Here is a 22,184-nt window from a genome sequence, read left to right as displayed (position 1 = left end):
CTGGAAAAGACCCTGATGTTGGGAAAGATGGAGGGCGCAAGGAGAAGGGGACGACAGAGGGCGAGATGGTTGGATAGTGTCTTCGAAGCTACCAAACTGCGGGAGGCAGTGGAAGACAGGCATGCTCTAGTCCAGGGAGTCACAAAGAGTCAGACACGACTAAACAGCAGCAACAACAACAACAACAGAAAACAGTGCAAGAGGCAATTGGCCCACCTGGAAGCCCTCTCTGATTTAATGCCACACCAACCTTTGCCTGCAGAGGACATGCCCTAAGATTGACATAATAAGGCCACTCTTCTTTCTTCCTTTCTTAAAAAATAAAATAAAATATTTTTGTCCTATCTTATATATTCCTCCTCCCTGAGCTGGCTGGTTCTTCAAGCTTGACAGCAACAGCTGCAGGAAGGCTCCGTAGATGACTGGAGCCGGGCTGTCGGCTGTTCCTTGCCATCTCTGAACAGGTTTTTGGCCAACATCTGTCCCAGATGTGTTGACTCCAGCTCTCCCTTGACCTGCTATTTTGTTCTACTTAGACCAGATTGTCCCAAATAAATCACTGCGATCTGGCAGAGGTGAATCCGCCAAGCGCTTTGCCGAAGAGCATCTGTGTTAGAAAAACGCTGCCAAAGTCATTTACAAGGAGGTTAATTTATTACGGAGAGAGACCTTGGTCTTCCCATGCTGTAATTCGTAAGGACAGGGGATGAAATGGGCTTATTGCAAGGAGAAACCTCTTTGTAGTTCCATCCTTTCGTCCACTGCCAAGAGGCTAGCATTAGATGGTTGAAATAGCTTAGAAGTGGACTATGATGGGCCTCTTTCCCAAGGTTCTCCTGACATGGAAAGAGACTCTCAGGCAAAGTGCTGCTGCCCAGGGGCGGAGGAGTAATAATATAATAATAATTTATTATTTATACCCTGCCCATCTGGCTGGACTTTCCCAGCCACTCTGGGCGGCTTCTAACAAAATATTAAAATACTGTAATACATCAAACATTAAAAGCTTCCCTAAACAGGGCTGCCTACTAAAAGTCTGGTAGTTGTTTTTCTCTTTGACATCTGGAGGGAGGGCGTTCCACAGGGCGGGTGCCACTACCGAGAAGGCCCTCTGCCTGGTTCCCTGTAACTTGGCTTCTTGCAGTGAGGGAACAGCCAGAAGGCCCTCAGCGCTGGACCTCAGTGTCCTGGTAGAATGATGGGGAGGGTGTGGTAATTAGAATATTCCGTTCCACCTTAAGAGGGACAGGCATGACTGTTGTGTCTCACATGCCTGTTTACACTCCAGCACAGCTTGCTGGGAACTTCCGTTTTGGTGTATAGCTTTTGCTTACGCTGCTTGCTTGGACATGAAAGGGAGAAGACATGTTTTTCCCTTTTGTCCTGATGTACGCTGAATAAACTGCTTGTAAATATGCTTCACACAGCCTCTCCCTGCCACTTCTGTTGTGCGTTTAATCTGCTGAGTTGCATGCCCGGCTTCTGAAGCTCTGGGTCGCAGTTTTATGCTGCACCAAGGACTGAAGTTCGACCGGCACGTCGGCCAGTGGTCTGGAGCCAGCTGTGGGCTTGCCAATTGCCCCCAATTCCTTAGCAGCATCCCAACAGTGGTGACACCTGCTGCCCAGGGTCGGACGAAGGAGGGTGTGGTGGGTGTGGGCCACCCTGGGTGTCACCACTGAGGGGGGTGACAAAATGCCGGGTGGCACTCACCGCTGGGCCTGCAGCGCGCCTGAGCCATGCATCTCTCCTGGAAGAGACGCAGTGGCTTGCGTGCGCACAGTCTCTGCGCTGCCCAAACGGTCTGCCCGCTGCCTGCTCCCCAGCTGTAGGGCGGCTGAGAGGGAGGAGGCAGGCAGACTCTGGATGCCCTGTGGTGCGCCCGGCCTCTATGGTGCCCGGTCTCTATGGCCACGTCAGGCACCCAAGCAGCTTCCTCCGCCGCCACCGCTGCCTCTCCCTTGGGGGAAAAAACCCCTGGCAATTGAGCCAGGGACATTCTGCATGCAATTGTTGCTGTTGTTTAGTCGTTTAGTCGTGTCCAGCTCTTCGTGACCCCATGGACCAGAGCACGCCAGGCACTCCTGTCTTCCACTGCCTCCCGCAGTTTGGTAAACTCATTTTATTAGCTTCGAGAACACTGTCCAACCATCTCATCCTCTGTCGTCCCCTTCTCCTTGTGCCCTCCATCTTTCCCAACATCAGGGTCTTTCCCAGGGAGTCTTCTCTTCTCATGAGGTGGCCAAAGTATTGGAGCCTCAGCTTCAGGATCTGTCCTTCCAGTGAGCACTCAGGGCTGATTTCCCTCAGAATGGAGAGGTTTGATCTTCTTGCAGTCCATGGGACTCTCAAGAGTCTCCTCCAGCATCATAATTCAAAAGCATCAATTCTTTGGCAATCAGCCTTCTTTATGGTCCAGCTCTCACTTCCATACATCACTACTGGGAAAACCATAGCTTTAACTATACAGACCTTTGTTGGCAAGGTGATGTCTCTGCTTTTTCTCTCTCTCTCTGCATGCAAAGAGCTGAGCTATTCCCCCTTCCCCAAAAAGTCTGTAATAAACCACTCTTCAAGCCCCTCTGTGCAAGTCAGCTTTCCACCACCTGGGCAGAGAAAACAATTGTGCCTCCGCAATTTCCCAAGTCTCTGCCTACATGTTTATATTTTTTTAAACACGAATGACTCAGCCATTGTGCCTTTCCAAGCCAAAACAAATTGAAGCGTTAAAAGAGGCGGGTGTTGACAAGCACACACCCAAAAGTCTCGAAACAGCTCCCGATTTAGACATGCCAGCGTCATGCTTCTTTCCTTCCAGCCCATATTCTGGCATGGCTCAAATGTGTATCTCCCATCCGTGTTTCTTCTGATTTTTGAAATTCACACAGAGACGAAAATGTTCAACAGCTCTTGTATGAATCACAAGATCGCGGTTAAAATTAGGCATCTCGGAGCTTGCCTCTCACCCCGCGAACTTGCCCTCCCGGCCCAAATCAATCTATTTCCCTCTTCCTGCACAAATCAACCCTCCCATCTGCTTGGTGACCCAGAACATCGCACCCTAGTTAGTATATGCGGTGTCTCACTCAAAACCGTATATCGCTCTTCCTGGCTGCACAGCAAAAAAACCCCCAAAAACCAAGAAAACGAGGCTAAGACTGCTGAGAAGATTTTAAAGTGTGCCCACAGTTCTTTTTAAAATATATGAAAATAAACAGCCTGCCTTTTAGCCCCACAAATGGGCTCTCAGTGTGGTTTTGTTCTCTTACCTTATAGAATTAAGAAACTCTGTATACAGTACTGCTTGACAGTAATAAACTCTCAAGTAAGTTTATAAAATAATAATAATGTAAAATCATCAACAGTTATAAGCAGGTATTTAAAAACTGATTAAAACCAAGCTGCAGATTAGAACACATGTAACTTCTACATGTGGAAGACAGGAGTGCCTGGCGTGCTCTGGTCCATGGGGTCACGAAGAGTCGGACACGACTAAACGACTAAACAACATAAACAAACTTCTACATGTCTGGCTAGGCTTGTCTAAACAAAAATGTTTTAAGAAGGCTCCTGCCTGGTGTCAATAGGCGGGGAGTTCCAAAGTCTATGTGCTGCTACACTAAGATATCTATTTCTTACCACTGTGTAATGGGACTTACCGTATTTTTCTGTGTATTGGACAAGGGTTTTTGACTCAAAAATCATCTCAAAAAACTGGAGTCGTCCAATACATGAATAGTAGCATGGGAGTGGGGGAAGCGCTGTGCCACCAGAAGCGAGCGGGGAATGATCTGGGGGGGGGGGTTTCCTGCCCACAGCTATGGGGGGGGGAGAAGTTGGGTATGTTTAGCATGGAAAAGAGGAGACTGGAGAGGAGATAGGATGGCCATCTTCAAATATCTCAAGGGTTGTCACATGGAAGATGGAGCAAACTTGAATTCTCCTGCTTCCCCGAACCAATGGCTTCAACTTACAGGAAAGGAGATTCCGACTCAACATCAGGAATAACTTCCCGATGGCAAGAGCTGTTTGACAGTGCAACGGTCTCCCTCAGGAGGTGGTGGACTCACCTACCTTGGAGGTTTTTCAGCAGAATTTGGATAGCCACCTGTCATGGACGCTTTAGCTGAGATTTCTGCATTGCAGAGGGTTGAAGTAGATGACCCTCAGGGTCCCTTCCAACTCTGCAATCCCACAAATCTCTGATAGAGACAGCAAGTCAGACCCATGGGTCCATCTAGCTCAGTACTGCCAACACTGGCTGGCAGCTGCTCTCGAGGATTTCAGGCAAGGTTATCTCGAAGCCCTGCTTGGAGACCCTATTGGGGACTGGACCTAAGACTTTCTGCATGCGAAGCAGATGTTCTACCACGGAGCTACGGCCCTTCTTGGTCCAGAGGCCAGCTCTGCGACTGCATCGTAATGCAGACGTGAATATACCGTACTTTTGCAGTTGAAGTGGGCAGGGGATGTGGAACTAGACAGAAAATCTTGCAAAGTCCTCTGGAGGCGAAGATGCTGAGCAGAGAGTTAAAAGCGCATCTCATTTCCAATCGTAAGCTACAAGAGGATCACGGAATAAAAAACTGCATTCCGTAGGGTCAGATTACCACGTGGTAAATTAAAGGGCAATTATTTTCCGCGCCACTTATCGATGAATAGGCTTGAGCACACGCATACATGCACATGAGAAAACGTAACACATTCCTGACAGTGAATACCTGTTCGAAGTTCCCACGCGAAAGCAGAATATTACCATTGCATTTCAAACTGTGATTAAGTAAACTTTCACGGTAAAAAAAATAAAAGGTATATTGCAGCCTTAATGACTTTGCTTTAATAAGACCTAAACTTTTAATTAACCTGCCAAGACAAATTACAGCCAATAGCTCTCAGGTAACTACTGCAGACAGCTGAGACTCAGAGCCAAGGCCTCTTTGGGGAGAAGGATTAATGGAAAGCTCGGAACGACCCCTCGTTTCGCAGTCCAGGAGAAAAAAAATTGGACCATTAAATAATCATTGTGGTTTGGAGAATGCTAAGTGTTAATTTTTATGGGAGGGTCTGTGAATTACAACAAGATGGATTAGGGGGCGAAGGAACATGGTTGGCCTGATTCCGTGAAATATAAAATAGCTGTTAATTATGGCCACCCTGTGTGGTTTTTATTGAGAACCTCCTGATATTTAGTAGCTTTTTAAAAAATAAAATAAAACCAGAACAAAACCAAATATGGACTGTTGAAAGAACGTCCGTCTCAGCTTTCAGCACAGCAAAAAATAATCTAGACTACTTGACGAGGCTTCGTAATGTAGCGGCTGCGAGCTACGAGTTAAGAAATTCCTGGATCAAATCTCTCACCAGCCCTGAATTCACCCTGCCTAAACCTCACCCTGACCCAGCAGTATGAGCAAATTAATGCTGCCCCACCATGCAGACTTGCTGTAAGGATGTGGAAATGTACAATGCCCTTCAGATAGGACCAAATCACAACACAATTACTAATTGAGTTATTGTTGTTTTTCTTGAGCTGCAGAAGCAACTTTGGAAATGTGGCTGTCTCCTTTGTCATACATTGTGCAAGGGGAAAAAGACACGGTGGAAACAGGTGCCAAAATAACTTTGTACCACCCCACGATCTCGGGATTGGAAGATGTGTAAAGATCACAGTCCAAAATGTATCTGACTGGTTTTGCATATTGTGCCAATAAAAGGAGCCTCCACAGAGCTAGCTGGCAGCTTGCTCCTGCACAGCTCACCTGCATTACCAACTCCTGCCTCATGTCCTTCACTTCAGGGGTCAATGGAAGATGTTGCCTAAGTGGTGCCCACAGGAGACAGGTGTGCTAGCCGGTACTTCCGGTGTTGCTCACGGAAGGCCTCAGTAATTCTCCCTTTAATAATCCACAATGCACAAGGAACTCTCCTCACTTCGTTCCTGCCTGAACTTGCTCAGCTTCTGCCGTGTTCATTGTGCTCCCGTAAATGTGTCCCCATGTCACTGGGTGCTTCGACTGGCTCCCCGTCTCCCTTCCATTCTGAACACGGGAGATGCATGAAGAGTTTCTCTCTGCAAACGAGTGTGGCAACCATTTTGTGGTCTTGCCTTTTTACCGCTCTGCCCAATCTGGCAGCCATTTTGTGCTACGCCACGAGCCCCACAGCAGCCCATCTGGCACCTGTGGCAACGCCTCAAGATTACAAACATGCACACACCGCCCCAAGAAAGGTTGCCTGGTCTGCAGCATTCCTGCGACCGAGAAAATATGAGCACCTGAGCAGGTTTGGGTCAGGATAGCATCCCTGCGAGAAATATTGTTTGGTGTGGCGGAAGACAGGAAGATGGCAGCCCCAGTACCAACGCTGGCTGAAAAACAACTGAAAAGCATACATTTCCAAAAATTAAGTTCTTACCAACAGCAGTGGTGAGAAACGAGACCACCTCAGACTCCTTCCCGTCGTTGTAAAAGGCGAGGTGCCACATCCCTGAATCCAAATACTGAATAAATCCCGTCTCGTGGCTGGCTAGTGGCACAAAGCCCTTGTGTTGCCTCTGAGGGCCTTCCAGACTTCGGGCCTCCTGAGTTAGCAGTCTCCTCCCATCCAGAAGCTCTACAAAGTCAAACTGGAACACAAGGAAACAAGGTGAAAAAGGGCAATTCAGAAACCTTCCCTAGGTCAAATGACTTCTGATGTTTTTTGGGATGCAGCCTGGTGAAATCTGCATCTGTGTCTAGGTGCGCCGCAGAATTTCATGAACAGGAAATACATCTATTTTTCATTTGTTGTACTATTATTTCCTGTTGGGGGCGAAACGCACAGGAAAACAATTACACACAGGGCTCCCCCCCCCCAGCCGGAACTCAGTTCCGGCATCTCTCAACTGAAATTTGGGATCGGGGGTTATTAAAAAATTAAGGCACCTCTCAAATATTTAATGGGCAGGAAGCAAAAAAGTGGGTCTCCAACAATGAAACCTTGTCTTCAGAATTTTTGGGAGTTTTAACCCCCCTTTTTGAATTTTGGTCATTTAAGGTTTATGATTTTTCCGTTTCCTTCTGAGGAAACTGAATAGTTCAGTGAAACAAGGTTTGTAGCCGGCATCCCTTTAAGGCTTTGTACAATTCTAGGGTTTTTTCTCATTTTTTCCTTAAACTTTTTGATTTTTATTATTTAGTTTATTTCTATAAGATAATATTTCTAGTCGATTACTTCTCGTTTCAGGGTATTTCATTTGTTTTATGTAATCTCTCGGTTCCTTGACTGTCTTTTTTCTACTAAAAACAACATGAGAGCAGATAAATTTTAAAACACCCATGGCAGAGACCTGTTCATCCAGCAGGGATGAAAACTGGTTGGAACAAAAAAATGTCTCCAGTTGTTCCAATTTAATTGCAGTAATAGCATTACTAGTAGTATTAATAATATGACCTCCCATCCTGGTAGGTTAGAAGGCTCTGAGCTGCATATATTACCTGAGCTCAACATATACCCTCAGGTGACAACATTCTTCTTACCTGTGTGTGTGACGGCGGAAGGCCTTTCCTGCCATAAATCCCAACCAGAGCAGACTTCCCTAATGAAACGTTGAACTTCAGATGTACCGGGTGGTCAATGAACACCTGAGATCTCCAGAAGATACCGGGAGCGATCTTCTGCATGGCTCGCCTGCCAACATCAATCTCCCCAGTGTCTATAAAACTGTCTTCTGGAAAGAAACTACTGGGCTTCCCTGCTGAGATACAGGAAAAGAAAAGAAAAGATTGGATTATAATACTGCCGTCCATCATCGCCTCTGTGGCAGCCTATGGCAACGGCTTCTGGGAATGAACGTGCTCCTGCCTGTATTGTTATTCCCCCTCCCCAATATTTTATTATCAAAAGCCACAAAGCCAGAGGGGTTGTTCACGCTGAGTTGTGGGGTGTGTGTGTGTGTGTGTGTTTGCACATTGCAAGTAAGTGCAATGGGGCAGGTGTGGGGTCAGGGTTATCATCAACCCTGGAGATTCCTGCTTGAAGGAAACATCTGAGAACATTCAAAGGAAGGGGATTTGGGTAAGACTTGTGGAAATTCTGTGGAAGACCCCTGAATACTGCAGTCCTTTGCCTGCTGGGCTGGTTTTCTGCTTGTGGGAAGTTTATTATTTGCGGACAGTGTTTGAAATCGTGACCCCCCCATCTGCAGTCTGAAGTGGCACAGTCCATAGAATTGCAGAGCTGGAAGGGACTAGAGGCTCATCTGCAACGCAGGAATTCAACCAGATCATGCATGCCAGATGGCCAAACTCATTCTTCTGCCTGCACAGCCCTTTCTCAGAAGGTTCCACATATCCTGAATTTGGGGGGGAGTAAATAAAATGAAAAGCTGACCTGAAATGTCTATTAATGTTGGGTTGTGTATGTCTGTATAGCACCCAATAGTAATTTGGGTCTTTAATTTGTGTGCAATTTGTTTACTCATTTTTTGACTCTGAGCACCTAAAAGCTGGTTTGTATGCAGGTCAATGGAGCAGAAAGCTTCCGCAAGCAACTGAGGGCTGGATTTGGCCTGGGAGGAGGTCTGATGGCAGGGGGGCGGGGAAAATTATGCATATTAATGTCTGCTGAGACCTGTGTGGCACGGAGAAATTGTGACTAAGAATCCAAATTGAACTCAACCCATCCTCTGACCTGCAAATGTTAACAGCTGACTATACTTGCTATTCCCTGCCAGCCCCACCTGAAACAGGGGTATAAGAGTAAGACCTACATTGACTCCCAGTATGTTTCCGGGCACAATTCAAAGTGTTGGTGCTGACCTTTAAAGCCCTAAATGGCCTCGGTCCAGTATACCTGAAGGAGCGTCTCCACCCCCATCGTTCAGCCCAGACACTGAGGTGCAGCTCTGAGGGCCGTCTGGTGGTTCCCTTGCTGCGAGAAGCCAAGTTACAGGGAACCAGGCAGAGGGCCTTCTTGGTAGTGGCGCCCTCCCTGTGGAACGCCCTCCCACCAGATGTCAAAGAGAAAAACAACTACCAGATTTTTAGAAGACATCTGAAGGCAGCCCTGTTTAGGGAAGCTTTTAATGTTTGAGGGACTATTGTATTTTAATATTTTGTTGAAAGCCACCCAGAGTGGCGGGGGAAGCCCAGCCAGATGGGCGGGGTATAAATAATAATAATAACAACAATAATAATAACAGAGTGTATTATTGTGCAGGACTTTTTTTTTTGCAAGGGGTTAAAAGCCACATGTGACTACAACCTCAGCTTCAGCCAAACCTTTAACCTGTAGTAGGAGCCTAATCCCTCTGGACAGCACTGCTGGGTTGTTGTAAACCACTTAGAGCCTGTTCTGCAGTATTCAGCCTGAATAAGGGTAGGGCTGACATACGCCGTGCTGTCTTCTGCAGATTTCTCTTGGGGGAAACGGGAGGCAGAACTGCCCACTCCCCTCCTTGTTTCTTTCCCTCTCAGCTAGACTCTCCTTCCACCTGACCAGAGGCACTTTGAAACATCCCAGTCTGCCCAGTTACACCCCCCTCTTCACCAGACACTTCAAGTGAGCTCACCGATTCAATTTTCTTTTCCGATTAAAAATGGTGAGGTTTTTCTCCTCGCCCCTTTAGGAAAAAGGGGATCCTTCCCCCAAAAAAAACCCTGGTGAAATGACCCACTTGATTTCCTTCTCATCAAACAGGGGCAGTAGAAATTCCAGAGGCCACTTGCACAGAGCACTACGCTAAACAGGAAAATAAAATAAAATAAATGGAGCTCTCAGGAAGATAAACTAAACTAATCATCCGAACTCATGCCACGTTTGCGGGGATCTTTGTCTTCTTTTTTTTTTTTGGGGGGGGGGGGGAAGAGTAAGCATCGTTCTGGGAAAAAGGAATTAAAATACCTCCTCCATCCACCACCTTTTTACATAGCCAAATTCCCTGACAATGCGTGTTTAGTGGCAAGATCATGATTGGTAGCACATTCTTGCAGCCATAAAATAAAATAGTTTTTTGTTTTTTTTTTACTATTCTAGACAGTAAAAGTCTACTTAAAACGTTAAGTGATTCCATCTGTTATCAAGTCAGCATAAACTCCCCCTGTGGACACATGAGGCTGGATGCGACTTCATTTAAAACAAGTGCGTGGTGTTGCCGTACGTGTGGAAATGCAGCCGTCAGGGGCGATTTTCAGATTTGTAGTCGTGGCTTGACTGAGGATGGGGGCAACGGGCAAGTCACTCTTAGCTCCCCCAAAAGGTTGCTGTTTCAAATATTTCAGAATACTTAAGCATTCATCCACAGAGGAGTTTGTTCCCTGTGTGTCTTGAGTCTCTGTTCTGCATGTGCCTCCTTAATCAAATCATGCCCATAATATTAATTCAGAGCACGTGGACCCGCCTCAACTTGAGCACCACAGAAACAGGATTGCAGAGCTGGAAGGGACTGCGAGGGTCATCTAGCCTAACCGCCTGCAATGCAGGAATCTTTTGCTCAAACCCACAACACTGAGATTAAGAGTCCCACAGTCTCTCTCTCTCTCTCTCTGTCCTCTAGTCTAACTTTGTTGGCTGAGTTTTTGAAGCTCCAGGATAGGGTGGATGCAGGGTTCTTCCTATCGATTGCTTGCACTCCTTGGTTTATTTGGCATCTAGCAGGAGATAGAGGATTGCTAGAAGGAGGAAGTAATCAATGCAAGAAGGGGTGGTCTCAGCTCTCTGATGGAGGCGGGCAAGTGATAACTCCCAAACAAACTCTCTCTGGGTGGTCACATTTGGGGGCCAAGATGCCAGAGTGAGCGGTGGCTATGCAACTCTTCAACGGCACCAGTTGTCTGGATACTTTTCAATCTGGTTTCTCTTTTGGCAATGGACCAGCCTTTGGCCTGTTTTGCCAAGGCAAGATGTGGTTTGAGCCACCAGGACCATGAAAACAAGCTGTAGCTTGTGGTTAAGTTTGGAAACTTGTGGTCCATTGCAAACTCGGGCGCAGACCAGCACACTATGCCAAAGCTTGGCTTCGTTCAGCACGGCAGCAAATTGAACCAAAGAGAAAAGAACACAACTGTGAGCTCTACTCCACATTGGTGCAGTTCTGCTAGACCATGGTTTACCTTAGCATGACGTATGAACCAAGCCATGGTCCTTCTAATGTTTGGACAGGGGAAGTGCAACTGTGCTAATTCTTCTGGACTTTTCCATAGCTCTCCCCCCTCCCCCAATAATTGACCATGAAATCCTCCTGTCTGAGTTTGGGGAGCACATCGTTCCAGGTTTCCATTTCTACTGGGATGCCGAATTCCAGAAGACACGTCAACCAATTATAATATAATTTCACAGAATACCTTACAGCAGTGCTACCCAAGTTTAAATGGTCAGGAAAGCCAGCCTGGCCTCTAACCTTTTAATCTTGTGTTAACACAACTGTATGTGTGTGTGTGTATACACACACACACACACACACACACACACACACACACACACAAACACCACATCATTAGTAAAGGTAAAGGGACCCCTGACCATTAGGCCCAGTCATGACCGACTCTGGGGTTGCGGCACTCATCTTGGAGAGCAGATCTTGGAAGGGGCAATGTCCATGGCTGAAAAAGAAAGGCGACTCGGGGCTTGGAAGATGAATCACAAGTGGGAAAGTTTGAATTAACTCAAATTTGGCTTGGGACATATTGGTTCACTCAGCACGGCACCTTTCATTTTTTGAAAGGATAAAAAACATGCCCATTCCATACCTGGAGCCAAATTCTGACTCACCACTGAAGTGGTTAATGATTGCTCTTTAGAAAGAGTCAGAACTTCACCTTTTGCAGGTATTTCTGCTATGGATTCCTCATTAGATGTTATCTCATAGGTTGTCAAGCTGTTAAATGTCCCCCCCCCGCCCCCGAGCAAAGGCTGGTCTTGCATAGGCCTGAACAGCTGCAGCTTACTAATTCCTGTAAGTACTAATTCCTCTTGGCGTCTTGCAAGAAGCCAGAAAGCCACGTACAAGACATGGACCCTCTATAGGACAATTAAGAAGAGAAATGGACCATTTCCAGATATTAAACTGGCATCCCTAAGCATGCTCACTTAGAAGTAAATAATCACTCATTTTTGCTTCTCAATAAAATATTTAGGACAAGGGTGATAAATTGCAGTGATAAAGTTAACTATGCTGGGGATAAGTTCACTGACTGAAGGAGAAGGGAATTTGAATTTTGTAAGCTTGTGGATTTTCGTTTTGAGAAAAGTTAGGTGGGAGAAAGGGTGTAGATATTGTGAACTGGTTTTTTTTTGTGTGTGTATCCAAAATTACCAGCTGAAGTGCCAATATCAAATTTTGATTCCTGACATTCTAACGTTTAATTCTGAATATTAAATTTAAGTGAATATGTAGGGATCCAGTAGGATATCTTGGCTTTGAGTCACACGACTGAAGAATAGGGACACCCAAATTTCATCATCATCTCCATTTTGATAGGGAAATTGGGCTGGTGTTACTCAGGTCAAAGTTGAGAAATGTTGCAAATTTGATTCTAGCTATTACTATTAAATAAATTTGTACACTGCCCTTCATCCCTGGATCTCAGGGCGGTTCACTAATTACCCCACTGACTTCCAAAATGGGCTTATTCAATAAGTGGTTTGAGGACTGCCAATTGATGCCTGTGGTTCCAGTGATTCTTACTTCATTTTAAGGCATGGCACCCTGTGGCATCAACCCTGTGCCAAGTTTGCCAACAAGCTGAATAAAGCAAGTTTTTTTTTTATCAGCATTCAGTAGCCCTGTAAAAAGAAGGAGCGTTGAAACAACATTTGAGATCAGCAAAACATTTCTGGTGAGAGGAAATGGAAGACAGGAGGATTTTGGTGAAGAAATGTCGTGCTCCCACAATGCATATGGATTCTTCCCAATTCCCTTTATGAATGGCTCTGGATAAATCACCATGCGGCAATGCACACTTCAGGACTTGTAGGCCATCCTGAGCGAGGGACAGATGAAAACATAGATGGGCAACTACTGATTCTAGGAGGAGAAGGTTATGGAGTTATGAGGATGGATGTCTGGAATTCAGAGGCAGACAGAGGACTGACAACAAGGACAACACACCAACCGTACCTTCGCCGGCTCCTTTGCCTTTCCTGTCAGGTACCTCTAACCCCGTGCCCCCTGAGGAATATAAGGAGACGTCCGTTGGCACTGGCCAACTGCTGGCCGTGTCTTCCGTCATCTCAAACATCTGCCCTTCCATCGGCTGCAGGTGCCAGTTTAGGCCAAACAGGTGCATGGCTGTGGTGAGCAACGAGAAAAGTCATCTTTTTGTGGGGGGTTTGTTTCTCTGCCGAGGAAATACAAAGACTGCACCCAAGTTCACTGCTCCTCTCAATTCGACCCCCAGGGCTCCAATATCAGCACTGGCTTCTGCACTGCTTTGGGCCTATGAAGATCACAATGGCTTGGGCCTAGTAGGGATGGAGAGCCCCTGGTCCTCCAGAGGTTGCTTGGCTACAGCTCCCATCATCCCATGCCACTGGACATGGCTGGCTGAGGTGGTTGGGTGTTGGAGTCTAGCAACACCTGGAAGGCTACACGTTCTCCATCCATATCCCACCCACAACTTTGGAGGGCTGGTGACTGTGGATTCTTGAGTATAGCATCCATTGGCCACATCCAAGCACATGCAGGTATTATCAGTGACTGTTCCCAGCCCCACAGATCCCTTGCCCTAGAAATACATGTAAATCCGAGCTAAGTACCCTTCAGAGGTTCAATAAGAGAGGCCGTTTTGTCTTGAATTTTTTCAGTCTGGGTGTGAGAGCAGAACATTTTTATCTTGGCAAATAAGTGTTCCCAAACCCTCAATGTTTTCTGAGATAAACATGGATGTATGGCATGGAATTGAAAATCTGTGGGTGCTTCCATGCCCACTGATTATCTTGTGCAAAGGCCTCAACCTCGACCTGTGGGCATCTTTCACCTCATTTGGAATTGCTTCCAGTTTCAGAACTCAGCTGAGGGGGCAGACATTTTTAAACAACCTAGGAATGTCTGACAAGGAAGATCTGCCAGCTCAGATTGGGACCATGTTGCAACAACCTGGTTGAAGCTGGGAGCTGAAAAGTTGCGTAGAGATATAATTCCACAGGGGAAAGAATTAGGGCTCAATTCAAATCAAATGCAAACTGATTTCTTTGAGGTGGAGCTTTCTCTGAATGGAGAACGCAGCGTAAAAACAATCCGCAAAGGAGGCCGGCATCGGATGGCACAGGAACTTTTTCTCTTTTGTTTCTCTTTCCACTGTACGCAGGAAGAGTGAAAGAGAACAGAGCGGGTCTTATGCCTTGATGCAACACCAGCGTTCTCCTAATCAGGTCAAGGGCTGCATTGGGTAAGTTGGAAAAGCGAGGCAGAAACATCTATGGGATTTGCTTGATGCTAGAATGCACTGTTTGCTTGTCTATGTGCATCACGAAAAGTCAAAACAGTGGAAGAATCAACTCCGCAGAGAAGGAAGCACCTAAATTCCAAGGAATGTGGTGGCTCCATTTTTTAAAAAAACAGTAATAACAGAGCAGTGCACTGGCATGGTATATAGAACAGGGCATGTTTATATGATTAGCCATCGCCTCCTGAAAGCAAAGAGGAAAGCCAAAAGAGCTTCCTGTATCCTTTCTCTCTCCTCCCCAACATAAACATTTCATATTTAATCACAATCCAAATTTCCCTTTGGGCTTTCTGCAGTTCTCAGATTCGCTGTTCCCCACTCTCAAAATGGCATTTCCCGATTAAGGGGGCACATGTACCCAGCCCATCCCACAAAAGTGCACGGCACATCCTCCAGGAACGTGTCCGGTGGTATTAGCATCAAGTCCACTCAACGTAATTAAGAGCAGAAAAACGGAAAGAGAACGGCTCCCCAACATTGCCGTTTTGTTTATAAAACCATGCCAGAATTTGTCAAGTGTTCCAGGAGGCAGCTTAGCGCTGAGCGTAGGGGAGAAGGTCAAAGCTGCAAACTTGTCGCACAAAGCAGAATCCGAGGTTCCTGAACTCTCCTAACAAAGAAAAACAAGCTTGGAACTGGGCGAGTGCTTTTAGCTGATAGTCTCCGATAACAAATTCCCAAATCTCTCAATGGATCAGATACCATGCCAAACCATGGTTTGTCCAACTCATCATTTAGGAGCAATGCACACAAGCACTGTAACTATGATTTGTCTATTTAGCTATCATGCCAAACTATAGGTAGGTACTAGCTGTGGTTTACAAACTCACATCAACATCTAATTTAAAAATCCCCAAATCTCTCAATGGGTCAGATACCATGCCAAGCCATGGTTTGTCCAATTCATCATTTAGAAGCCAGGTAAACCATGGTTAAGAGCTGCTCATCTCCTTCAGTGTGTTCTCTGAGCTCTCAGCTCCAGAATTTGACCTTTCCCATTCTTAATAGAGCCTCCAGCAATGAAAATAAGCACTGTAACTATGGTTTGTCGATTTAGATAATATGCCAAACTATAGGTTGGTACTAGCTGTGGTTTGAAAAACTCACATCGAAACCATGGCTTGCTCCATCAATGACTGGCATCCAGTCAGACATCTCACACAGCTACAGGAAAGCTTCCTAAGGAGCTATTATTTGGTTTTATTTAAAAATAAATAAATAGGAATAGATCAAAGGCAGTTGTCCCATTTCGACGCATAAACCAGGTCTAACTGACTAGGTACACACCTCTCGTTTTGCCATGTAAATAAGGGGTGTTTGTTACAAAAACTGCAATTAATCTTTTGGATAGTCCTTGAAGGAACAAAATTTATCTGAGCTGTTGGAAAGAGTCGGGTCACCATGAAGTCTTCAAAACCTATCTCACGCAAAAATCTTTCAAACTTCTAAGGCAGGCCAGTGTAAGATTTCTCCAAAACACTTATTCCATCACTGAATTGCTTTTACCGTTCGGCAGCTCTTAATGTCTAACCTATATCTTCCTCTGTGTAGCATAAAATAAGTGAAAGAACTGTGGAAGAAATATTTTTTATAAAAGAGAGAGAGAGAGAGAGAGAGGGAGAAAATATATACTTCGAAGCACTAAGAGCTCTTAAAAGCAAAATGGAAGTATTAGGAAGAGAGGATTCAGGGTTCCGGAAAGTTCAGTCTGGACCATTCAGGGACGTTTCCTCAGCCGCCGGTCTACTCAGCAAGATGGAAAGAAAGGGGCTCAAAGCACAAACACCTTCTTAACAATATTTCTCATCTCATGCAACATTCAATGCATTTTCAGCCACATTGAAGGCTTCCCACCCACTCAAAGAGCGCCAGTTAAAAAGAGCCATTTCCTACAGCACTTAACACCTCTGAATGCACACACTTTTGTTGTGTTTTAGCTACACCACTCACAGTTAATTGAAAGTGTTTTATTATTTCGTTTTCTCTTAAAGCTCCTTTTCGGCAGCTGACACACCAAGGGTATTAAAAGTAGAAGTTAAGCGTGGTTCAAACTGTATTTATATTTATGTGGAGTGCCGTAACTGCAAACTCATGAGGAGGGGGGGAGAGAGACGCTGTGTGGCTGCGAATATCACTGCAATGTACACAACCCACCATATTAAGTCCTTTACGGGGTTGAGTTAATAAGTTGTGCCTCTGGTTACTGCTGATGAAACGCCATTGCTGGTCATCTTTCCCCTTAGTAATTAAGTTCTTGCATTTCATTTTGAGGCCAGGCTCATTAGCTTTTAATGATACCAGATTCTCACACAGTCACTTGTTGTACTTTAAGGTCCCTTGCTCTCTGGTTCTCTTCGCCTCTTTCGCTTCCCTATGGCTACCTCCCATTCTATGGAAATTTGGTACAAGGATTCAGTTTTTCAGACAAATCTGGTATTTTGGCCCATATCAATTCTGCATGTTCATTCACTCAGAAGTTCACTCAGTCCCATAATTGATTTAATCTATGGTTTAGTTTTTAACCAAATGAACATGGCAATTTGTATTCAAATAGGTATTTGATCACAAAATATACATTTCAAAGTCTAGGTAAAAAAAAGCTAAAGGACCCCTGGACAGTTAGGTCCAGTCAAAGGCGACTATGGGGTTGCAGCGCTCATCTCGCTTTCAGGCCGAGGGAGACGGCGTTTGTCCACAGACAGCTTTCTGGGTCATGTGGCCAGCAGGACTAAACCAGTTCTGGCACAAAGGGACACCGTGACGGAAACCATAGCACACGGAAACACCATTTACCTTTCCACTGCAGTGGTACCTATTTATCTACTTGCGCTGGCGTGCTTTCAAACTGCTAGGTTGGCAGGAGTTGGGACAGAGCAATGGGAGCTCACCTGTTACGGGGATTCAAACCGCTGACCTTCTGATTGGCAAGCCCAAAAGGCTCAGTGGTTTAGACCACAGTGCCACCCGCGTCCCCTATTTCGAAGTCTAGGGTAGAGTTGTATGATGGTTATGCCATTTTCTCTGTGTTTCTCCAGAGAAGGCAACCCCCAATTCTATGCAATGCAGGAATCAGAGCTAAATAATCTTTGACAAGTGGCCTTCCGACCTCTGCTTAAAAACCTGCAAGGAAGGAGAGTCTACCACCTTTTGAGGAAGCCAATTCCATGGTTGGACAGCTCTAACCATTAGAAAGCTCTTCCAGATGTTTAGCCGGGATCTCCTTTCTTATAATCTGAATCCCTTGTTTTGGGTCCTACCCTCCAGAGCAAGTTTACTCTTATTTCAAGGGAAGACAGCCTTGCCAACAAAGGTCCGTATAGTTAAAGCTATGGTTTTCCCAGTAGTGATGTATGGAAGTGAGAGCTGGACCATCAAGAAGGCTGATCGCCGAAGAACTGATGCTTTTGAATTATGGTGCTGGAGGAGACTCTTGAGAGTCCCATGGACTGCAAGAAGATCAAACCTCTGAAGGAAATCAGCCCTGAGTTCTCACTGGAAGGACAGATCCTGAAGCTGAGGCTCCAATACTTTGGCCACCGCATGAGAAGAGAAGACTCCCTGGAAAAGACCCTGATGTTGGGAAAGATGGAGGGCACAAGGAGAAGGGGACGACAGAGGACAAGATGGTTGGACAGTGTTCTCGAAACTACCAGCATGAGTTTGACCAAACTGCGGAAGGCTGTGAAAGACAGGAGTGCCTGGCGTGCTCTGGTCCAGGGGGTCACAAAGAGTCGGACATGACTAAACGACTAAACAACAACAACAAAATTGTATCACCTCCGTGATTCATATTGCTAAACAGCACATTGTTCCAGGTTTTTATGTCACCGTATGATATATTATTCTAGGAGTGCAGTGCCACAAAAAAAGAAGACATGAATAAAGGGTGCGGGAACATTGCACCCATAGCTGTCAACTTTCAGATTTGAAAATAAGGGATCAGCAGCCTCACCTGTCCTGGGAATAGTCTATGGGATATCTAACAATCCAGGATAGCAGTGGGAAGCAGCGGGAGATGGCGCTGGAATAAGGGAATTTCCCGCAAAAAAAGGGAAGGTTGACAGGTATGATTGCACCCCAAAAGCGACACATTATGCCCAGATGAAAATTGGCTGGCATGGACCAACATTTTAATTAGCATCCTGACAGGTTCGTTTGATTTTCCCCTGCCACCTGCTGCTATCAATTTGTGCAGGATCAAAATGGGGCTTAAGGTAAGGTTACCAGATGTCCCCGTTTCCTGGGGACAGTCCCCAGATTTACAAATCTGTCCCCTCACAGAATCTATCTATTTAGTAGGAAGTTGAAAAGTGTCCCCGGATTCATTGGAAAAAAAATCTGGTAACCTTAGCTTAAGGGACTAAGCAGCCCTCTGTATTGTCAACAGTGACTTATGAAAGAATTGAAGAAAGCAGGCAGAATGTTTGTAGAGAGCAAAGAATGGAGTGGAAGGGAACCAGACATAGCTGTCAACTTACAGATTTGAAAATAAGGGACCAGCAGCCTTGAAAATAAGGGACCAGCAGCCAAAATTAGGGATTTTAGTCAACCAGTTAAAAGGGACCAGATAATTTGGGAGAGCAGCGCCGGTTTTTAGCCCTTCGTTTCCAGAGGTTGCTGCTCAAGACACCAGCAACTACACCTGCTCAACTACAAGCGGCAACCACTTTTCGCGCAAAATGAACTCCAAGCTACGAAGATGCTGCTGCAGTTCTGTATCTTTTCTTCGTGCTCCATCTGCAGCTTTCAATTCCATCAGGTGGGGCGGGAGGAAGGGGGGGGAATAGCGCCCGAAGTAAACCCGCAGATCAGACCATCTATGCTAGTCTACCACTACAAATCTATGGGAGAAGCGCTTGCGGTCCTTCACTTGTAGCCCTTGGAACACCTGCCCGCACCTCCACCTCCTCCTCCTCTCTCGGAACTGCTTTCTCTATGGTTGCCCTCGCTCTCCTCTCAAGGCTCCTCAGCAATTCATAGGCCGCGCCAGGCTGCCCATCTCATTCGGGTCCTTTGGCGGCACGGCGGCAGAACAGCCTAGCGGGAGCGGCGGTGACGGGCAGAGGGGAGGCCCCAGGCAGAGACGCTCAGTTCAGCAGCCGCGAGGAGGATGGTAGTGGAAGGGCCCAAGGCTCCCACCAGTCCTGGCGGGGAGGAGTTCCCGGGGGCCGAGGCTGGTGAGAGGAGGCCAGAGGGGGCGGGGCGGGGCAGGCAGCCAAACAACACAGTTGGAGCCTCCCTCCTCCCTGGCCAGCAGGGAGAGGAGCTGCTTCTTTTGAAACCCAGGAAATTTAAGGGACATCCATCAATAAGGGACAGCAGCGGGACATGGCGCTGGGATAAGGGACTGTCCCTACAAATAAGGGACGCTTGACAGCTATGGAACCAGAAGGAAAGGAATGAAGAGGCTTTCATTTGTTCGTGTGTGTGTGTGTGTGTGTGTGTGGTGATGAGGGAAGAGAAAGGTGGCCAACAAAATGGACTCCTCTCAGGACAGTTTGATGGAGTGAGGGAGTTAGCCGAGACAAGCCACTGATTTTGATAGATCACTGAGAGAAGTAAAGACCAAGACATGCTTAGTGAGGCGTGAGAGGCTTCTTTTCGGGGTGGGGCGGAAGGGGAAGGAGAAATCCACAGAAGTCAGCAGGAAAATATAACAGAAGGAGGGGTGGGGTGTGGGGTAAAAGAAAGAGAGAGAACGAGAAGCAAAAAAAACCCCCAACAAACCTCACACGTTGCTGGCCTTTTATTAGCTTGTTGACTTGCTAGAGCTGGGCAACGGAAATGCAATAAATAACCAAAGTGATCAATTACAGCGTTTTAAATTAAGGCCTGAGTAAAAGCCCAGAGGCTGGAGACAGTAATTGATTTCTAAGTTGGTGCTGAAAGCGGGATCCTGGAAAAAAAGTCTCCCTGATGGTGCCACTCCTTGTTTAATATTCGGAGGGGGGCGGCGGCAAAGTCCTCCAGGCCAACATTTTAGTCTTCAATCCTGAGCCACTGATCTTTAATTGAGGCAAATCTTCCAGTGAATGCAATTTTCTTAAATAAGGTCTCTCTCTCTCTGTGTGTGTCTCTTTCTCTCTGTGTCTGTAACCAACATCTTATTTTTTTTTTTTAATCTCTTATGCTTTACAGAGCCCGTTGGCTGGAGGAGGTCAGCACTCCTTCACTAGTTAGAGCATCAGCACCAGCCAGCAAAAGAGGTAGGTTGATACAGGTAAGTTTACCTGCTTTTATTTTTTTTGCTGGTGGATAAGGGGAATAATGGGACACGGGTGGTGCTGTGGGTAAAACCTCAGCGCCTAGGGCTTGCCGATCGCATGGTCGGCGGTTTGAATCCCCGCGGCGGGGTGAGCTCCCGTCTTTCGGTCCCAGCTCCTGCCCACCTAGCAGTTCGAAAGCACCCCTAAGTGCAAGTAGATAAATAGGTACCGCTTTATAGCGGGAAGGTAAACGGCGTTTCCGTGCGCTGTGCTGGTGCTGGCTCGCCAGAGCAGCTTCGTCACGCTGGCCACGTGACCCAGAAGTGTCTCCGGACAGCGCTGGCCCCCGGCCTCTTAAGTGAGATGGGCGCACAACCCTAGAGTCAGACACGACTGGCCCGTACGGGCAGGGGTACCTTTACCTTTACCTTATGGGGAATAATGTCCAGAAGGGGCATTTGTCTTGCACCGTCTGTTCACCATCTGCTCTGTCAGAGTGGTTACAGAGTGCTGGACCTGGGAGACCTGGGTTCGAATCCCCACTCAGCCATGAAACTCACTGGGTGACCCAGAGTGGCTGGGGCAACCAAGCCGGATAGACAGGGCATTACTGCTACTGTCATCATCATCATCATCATCATCATCATCATCATCAGAATCCATGCATCACCTCTGTTCTAGCCTTTCTTGATAATGAAGATGCTCCGGCCTTGATCATTTTTTGTTGCCTCTTGAACTTCCACCAGATCTATGGTGTCCTGTTCAAGATGTCTAACGTGTCAGCCAGCTCAGAAAAGTAGGTTGAAAGTCTTACATGAATAACACAGGTACTTTCCTTGGCCTGTACTAAAAAAGCACCAGCAAGCCAGGAACCTGAAAGATACGGCATTATCACCACATGCTAGGATTTGCCCATCTTACTGTACCAGAACGGTTCACCGCAGGCCCCGTCGGCGCCAGTAAATTTTGTATTATGCATCCTACAAGGGCCTTTCCTAGTAAAATAATATTTTTCCATCTAGATCCTTTTACGACGGGAACCATATTACTTCCTAATCTATATTGCGGCATGTTTCTCCACGATCAAAGTCAATTACCACTCGGTCCCAGCACACCTCTAAATGGAGTTTTAATTTGTGTATATTAAAGAGGAATCTTCCCACCGGGGTATTCGCTGTAATTAGAGAAACCAGGGCAAGCAGGTTTTTACAGAGAGCCTCCCACCTTGCGTTGTAATTGATAAAGGATAGGGCTGGTCTGTTATGGTCAGTATAACTTTATGCAAACCACCTCATTAACCAACCTGTTATTAGGGGAGGGCACTTAATTGATGAAGCATGGTTCCAATGCTTAATTCAGCCACCTCCAGCTCATTCCCCAGCTGCCCCCAATATATCTACCAGAACACATTCGGTGAGTCCACCTCATCCCATTTATCAAGGTGATATATTTATTACATTTATGCCCTGCTCTTCCTACAGGAAACTCACGAGTGCAGGCGTCCCACCCCTTACTAACACATATATGTACGGCACCTGGAAGTAACAAAATAATT

At 46.3% G+C, this 22,184-nt stretch overlaps 1 protein-coding gene across 11 annotated transcripts in view; it reads right to left on the bottom strand.

The window, feature by feature from the left end:
* TENM4 (teneurin transmembrane protein 4) overlaps positions 1-22,184 on the bottom strand; it is a 628,724-nt gene that overhangs the window by 169,245 nt on the left and 437,295 nt on the right. For 7 of the 11 annotated variants that reach the window (XM_081909492.1, XM_081909501.1, XM_081909495.1 and 4 more), the window contains 3 exons: positions 13,097-13,267; positions 7,518-7,735; positions 6,415-6,625 (listed from right to left, as the gene is read on the bottom strand). In XM_081909492.1, the coding sequence (XP_081765618.1) occupies positions 6,415-6,625; positions 7,518-7,735; positions 13,097-13,267 (600 nt within the window). The remainder of the gene's footprint in view (positions 1-6,414; positions 6,626-7,517; positions 7,736-13,096; positions 13,268-22,184) is intronic. The other 4 variants (XM_081909496.1, XM_081909500.1, XM_081909494.1 and 1 more) reach the window with 2 other exon arrangements.

This window comes from Podarcis melisellensis (assembly GCF_964234715.1).
Source record: "Podarcis melisellensis genome assembly, chromosome: 4".
Classification (NCBI taxonomy): domain Eukaryota; kingdom Metazoa; phylum Chordata; class Lepidosauria; order Squamata; family Lacertidae; genus Podarcis; species Podarcis melisellensis.
This window is presented reverse-complemented; position numbering and strand designations above follow the sequence as displayed.